The following is a 6,000-nucleotide window of genomic DNA, read 5'->3' as shown; positions in this document are numbered from 1 at the left end:
AATTTTTTTCTTCCTTCTCTTTGTTCTCTACGCTGTTTTATTCCTACGTTATTAACGAAGTATATGTAGAAGAAGAATGTGATTTATATATAAGAGGAGTAGATACAAGTAAAAAATATAGGTGCTTATTTTCAGTGGGTGGTTAAACTGTAGTATATAAGTTGCCTAGCGTATAAACCTGCTACTTTATCTATTAAAAAATTTAAACGATCAAAAGGCAAGGTTAAACTAAGCCGACCTTAACTGCAGCTTAAATTCATAAAGAAAATTAAAGCAAAAATTTTGCCTTCAATGTGGCTAATTAGAAATAGTTGTATTAAAGAAAAATTTGATAAATAGCGTTATAAAGTACGATATAAATATATTGACAATTACCTTAGTAGAATGGTTTCATTTAACTTGAAAAAAGTTTCATTTGAAATGAAAAAAGTTTCATTTAAAATGGAAAAAGTTTCATTTAAAATGAAAAAAGTTTCATTTAAAATGAAAGAAGGTTCATTTGAAATGAAAAAAGTTTCATTTGACCTGAAAATGCTATATCAGAATTGAACGAAGCAAACATCGAAAAATTATTCACAAAAGATGTTTGTAGATTATTAAACTGACGTCAAAAATTAAAAAGCTAAAATTTTGCAAACAAGTGAAAATACGAATAGTGCAATTTGTTTATATTGTGAAAAAACGTTGTTAATTGATTTAAATGCCCCAAAAATACGTTTATTATCAGGATCTTAATAAATTCGGATATCCGGATAGTTTCACATAGGAATATTAACCGGATATCGATGCCGTCCGGATTTTATCCGTGTCAACGGATATCCGTATGGATATCCATATATTCGAATATGCGGATAGTCCCAGCCCTAATTGTAATTTCTCTCAGATCTGAACTATGCTCTAAGTATCAAGTGTCTAGCTCAATGGGAGGTTACCAAGAAAGACTTTTCCGTGGGTCAAAAATTCGTATGGAAATGAGGGGACAAACATGAAAGCGACTTAATATAAGGTAAAAAAAATAAAAAAAAGTAATTACTTTTAAACTCCAGGACACGATATTATATCTTTGCTATAGAGTATCTTACACTATTTGTTATCTAGAAATAGTTTCTCAAAAGTAGTGCAATTAGCGCATCATTACTAGTAATTTTGTAGTTTTTCTGAAATAAATAATGATTACCTATTCCATGCTCTAGAAAAATGTCTTTAAAAAATAGACATTTTTTCACTTTCAGAAGCAAAATTTTAAATGTAATGCTTTCTTCACGCCATTATGTAATCTTTTTTCCATTAATTAATAATGTTAAAACAAATACGAAGAAAGAATTAAAAATAATTCCGTTATTACCATATAATATAATCAATTTACTTAAATTGAATTATTAAAAATATTTAAATGCATTGCAAAGTAATTAGAAATACAATTTATTCATTACAGTTAAAAATGTACAATTACTTGTAATGGAATTGAAAAGTAATTACTTTTGAAAACATGCTTAGAAGATCCAAATCCCACTTTGTAATTACTTTGTACACTAACAGCAATTGATTACCATTTACAACCACTCTGGAATGTAATAGTAATTGAAAAGTAATTGTTCAGAAAAAAGCGTCTAAATAATTCGGCTACTTAATAATAACTCTACATATATATATATATATATATATATTCCTACCTAACTGCTCTAGTTAGGGTAACAACAAATTCGAATTGTAACAACAAAAAATAAAGGCCTTTGTTTTTAAATATCTTAGTAGCTAACCTAAAAAACAGCAATCATTGCTAGAATAAGCAACTCTCTTTCACAGCACCAGCGGTCTCACTTGCGATGATCCGGAAACTTGCGATTTCGCGGACTGTGCGATACATCACGACGTGGAAACTCACCCAACTGAAAATTCAAAACATAAAATTATATTCACACATAATCTCCATATTCTACCAACCTTTGATGAGCTGCTTCTCGAGCGACTTGAGCTTGTCTGACGCATTGGCACGTCCATCTCATCGTCTGTGTAGCAGCTGTACTCACGCGACGAATCACTGTTGTAGAAAAGCGTAAATCACTAAAAGCAGTTGCACGCGATATGAATTTTTCCATTTAACTCACCTTGGCTCAATTCCGTCGTGTATTTCGGGATCTAATAGAGGCAGCATATCCTCGCCTTGTTGTAGTAGATCAACGCTATTCATGGATTTACTGCTTGTCACACCGTCGACCTCATCTTCTGCTGCAGCGGCGCCTGTATGAGCACTCGTGTCAGCACCTGCACCCGCACCTGCTTCACGTTTAGTTTCATGACACTCGCACTGACAATCTTCCGGTTTCACATAGTTGTAATGGATTTTGCCATCCATTGTTACATCGGGCTGTGGTCCTTGATGTTCATGTCCATGCGTGTGTGCTGATTGGTTATGTGTCGCGTGTTGCGCATTTGTTGTGCCAGCGTGAGCGCGATTGCCGCTGCTTGACGATGTGATTACGCCATCTTTTGGCAAAGCCGTTATACGCTTTGGTGGCTTGCGTTTTTCTGGTATATTTTCGAAATCTATCCAGTGGCCCGAGAGCTTACGTTGCGTTGTTGTAGCGCTGGATGTAGGTATGCTTTGTTTGTGTGTAGTCTGCACGGTTGTTGTTATTACTTTGCTGTGTGCCACTTTCGATTTTGTTTCAGCCTCGGGCTTTTGGTGTTGCATCAATTGCTTATGAGAGTCCTTGCGCTCTAAGTTTACTGTGGCAGCACGGATGCCTTCTTCAGCAAACTCAAACCAAGATTTACCGCTTGCATTTGATGCACGTCGTGGAGACTTTGCACTCTGTACGCGCTCTTTGGTTGAGTCTTTGCGTGGTAAGCTGATGCGCAACTTTTCGCCGCGTACAGGTGCTGAACCGCTTAACTCGTAGGTTTGTTCTTGTGGCGTAACGATGCCGCAATATTCTTCGAGGTGCGAAGGATTAAGTGGCGTAGTTGAGCGTGGACGCTCGACAGGACAAGTTTTCAATTCCATATTAGCTCGTTCCTTCATTGGGATGATTGGTACACCTTGTGCGCGCTCTTCAGGTAAAGTAGTTGGCACATAAGGAAGCTCATCGAAAGATTCTTGTGATACGAGTCCGGTGCTTTCGTGTTCTTCAATAGCGCCAACATGACGCGGCAAGTGACGTCGTTTGGGATCGCCTGACGCCGAAGAGCCACCAGCTAAATCTGAGTCACGTTCACTTTCGGATGACCCAAATGGTTCGTCGGTAGAAGGCATTGATTGTCTTTCGGCAGTTGAACGTCGTGTAGGTGTTGAGGTTCGTGGTGGTTTGACGGGTGTTTGCTTACCGGAATTATCTATGGGTGATTGGGATTGTGAGCGTGGCGCATGTTTTGTGGGTGTTGGCGAACGACTACCCTCTACTGATGCAGCTGTTGGTCTTGGCGTTGGCGTTGGTGAAGGGCCGGTAGATGGTGGTGGTGGCTGAGGCAGTGTTGGTTTACGTTGTTGATGTGGTTTTGCTTGTTTTTGACCCTCATGCAGCTCTTTAGTTTGTACAATAACCTCCTCTATACTCTCGTCGCCTTTTGTGTCGGTTACAATTTGACGCTTTGGTTTTCGTGGCACATTTTCATGGTACTTTTTGCGTACATCAAAGTTTTCAAGATAACGCGAGTGTCGTTGATTCAAAACTCCACCACCGCTCTCTGCATCTTCTTCTGATGTAGAACGAGATTTCCGCCGTGGCTCTTCGTGTGAGTCTTTACGTCGCATAACAACTGCAGTGACTGTAGTTTGCACAATTTGTTTTTCGTCCTCAGAAGTGGAAACAGATTTCTGACGACGAGTTGAGGTTTCCGTAGAGCTACGCCGTTTCGGTGGCGCCTTCAAGTGCTCTTTTGGCTGCCCAACTTTCGGTGGTGCAGTGCTTTCCGCTTCATCCTCTGAGCGGCGTATTACTGTGCCTTGCCTATGCAGCTTCTCTGGCTCAGGGCTTTCGACTATTGTCTCCTGCACTTGTTCGGACAGCTGACTTGACTGACTCTCGGTTTTAGAAATACTGAATTGCGTAGAAAAAAGTTGATCCTGACTACCAGAGCCCAAACGCGTGGTGAAGAGCAGGCGACGCTTCTCTTTTATATGCGCGTTTTCGGGTTGAACTTGCGTCATGTTCACATTTACCATTGCTACCGTTTCTATGATTTTCGTCTCACTGGTACTTTCTACTGAGGGCAGGCGATGAATTTCCGCTGCAGCGGGCACTCCATTTTCCTGTACTATATTTTCTTTGACATTTGTCAAAGTCGAGCGAAGATTAACTTTTATTGCGCTAGCGTAACTGGTCTCTAAACCGGCTGTTTCTTGTGAGTCCTGTGAACCATACTTATTCACTTCTAAGCTCCACGTGCGCTCCTTATTGTCGTCGTCTTGGGTAAGTGTGTGTATGGCATCAAGATTTTCGATGTGCTGCGCTTTATCGACTTGCTGCGGACGTGATTGAGATTGACCACTGCCCGACGATCCACTGGCCGAGCCCTTACGTGTGCCTACCGGCTTGAGAGCAGCAGCGGCAGCCGCCAATTGGCTCGCCGTTATCGCAGTGGGTACCGGACGCATTGGTTCGGCGTTTAGTTGCTTTATGCCGTGCAGCAATTTCCTCGTTTCCTTTTCTTCTGGTGGGGTGTGGAGTGGTATATGGATTACTCCCTCTACAGGCTCATCATAATAACGTAATCTGCTAGCAGGCCTTGATCCGCCTCCCGTGGTAGTGGACGATGGCGTGTCCGACTTGCTACGCATTTGCTGGATTTGCTGTTGTATTTCTTGACCATCGATAGGAGAGGAACTCTTTGAAGATTTTGTATCAGCGCCTGCATTACTGCCACGTTTACCCGGCTTAAAAATCGCTAAAACGGATTTCTGTTTGCTCGGTGTTTCATTTTGTGATTGTGGCGTTTGACGCTCTTTACTTTTACTACGAGACCGTGAACGTTCACGTGGCGAATCGGGTGAGTCCTTGCCACCCAAACGAAAGAACGAACTAAACGAGCTCTTACGTGAAACGGAGACTGCAGCAGGTGAAGGCGAGCGGCTGCCATGCGTGTCTTTCGTTAGTATACTGTGACGAGTTGGCTTTGGACTAGCTGAAGGCGTGAGCCGATTCTCATCTACAGTGGTACGTCGAGCTAAGCTCAACGAAGCAGGTTTCTTTTGGCTGCTGGGTGCGTATAGTGGTGATATGCTATTGGGCGCTTCAACAACTTTCTCGTGCGGAGCAATACCTTTGTCATCGTACATGTAATCCGGCTTCAGGTTGATGCGTATGTATTCAGTGCCGCCTGGCGTCTTTCCAATCACCATCTGTCCAGGACTTTTACTGCTACGACGCTGTGCGCCCACAGCAGCGCCAGCCGTCATGCCAACACCGCTGGCAGGTGTTACTTTCCTCACCCCTTTCATTGATGGCTTAGCCTCACCATTCGACAGTGATGTAGGCTTCTTCTGTGGCGAACTCTCCACAGTAATACCTTCCGCTAGGACAACCTGTGTTGGATCTTGTTTACGTGCCAACAAAACCTGTTCAAGCAATTCAGCTGTGGGTGGCTCAATTGTGGTTGACACGCGTCCGTCTACTACGTTCTCTAAAGGCTTTGGTCCACAAAATGAACTCTCTAATAGCATGCGATGTGGTGAAGGTGAACGCGAGACACCTGATACGGCCGATAGGCGACTCACAGCAGAACCTTGACTGCCCACACTAGAAATGCGACTTGTACGTCCAGATATACAAAGCAACGCAGCGACTTCGGAGCTTGCAGAGTCCTTACGTTGATGCTGCTGTAAATAGCTTTGATGATCTTCGAATTTGAAAATGTGCGGCGATGAGCGCTTCGTCTGGTGAAAATAAATACAAAAAAATGTATTTAATTAAAGTTTTAAATGCAAAATCGAAGCTCAAGTTAAGAAAAGACTATTGCCACTTTAAAATTTCGCTCAATATTGTCAGCCGCTTGGGTACA

The 6,000-nt window shown here is 42.0% G+C and overlaps 1 protein-coding gene across 2 annotated transcripts in view; it reads right to left on the bottom strand.

Moving 5' to 3' along the window:
- Nucleotides 1–539: 539 nt before the first annotated feature.
- LOC137247532 (serine-rich adhesin for platelets) overlaps nt 540–6,000 on the bottom strand; it is a 41,476-nt gene continuing 36,015 nt past the window's right edge. For both annotated transcript variants that reach the window (XM_067778520.1, XM_067778519.1), the window contains 3 exons: nt 2,109–5,875; nt 1,945–2,041; nt 540–1,889 (listed from right to left, as the gene is read on the bottom strand). In XM_067778520.1, the coding sequence (XP_067634621.1) occupies nt 1,818–1,889; nt 1,945–2,041; nt 2,109–5,875 (3,936 nt within the window). In that variant the 3' untranslated portion in view covers nt 540–1,817. The remainder of the gene's footprint in view (nt 1,890–1,944; nt 2,042–2,108; nt 5,876–6,000) is intronic.

Source organism: Eurosta solidaginis, chromosome 4, assembly GCF_040869045.1.
Source record: "Eurosta solidaginis isolate ZX-2024a chromosome 4, ASM4086904v1, whole genome shotgun sequence".
Classification (NCBI taxonomy): domain Eukaryota; kingdom Metazoa; phylum Arthropoda; class Insecta; order Diptera; family Tephritidae; genus Eurosta; species Eurosta solidaginis.
Note: the sequence above shows the minus strand (reverse complement) of the source record. Positions and strands in the feature narration are given on the sequence as shown.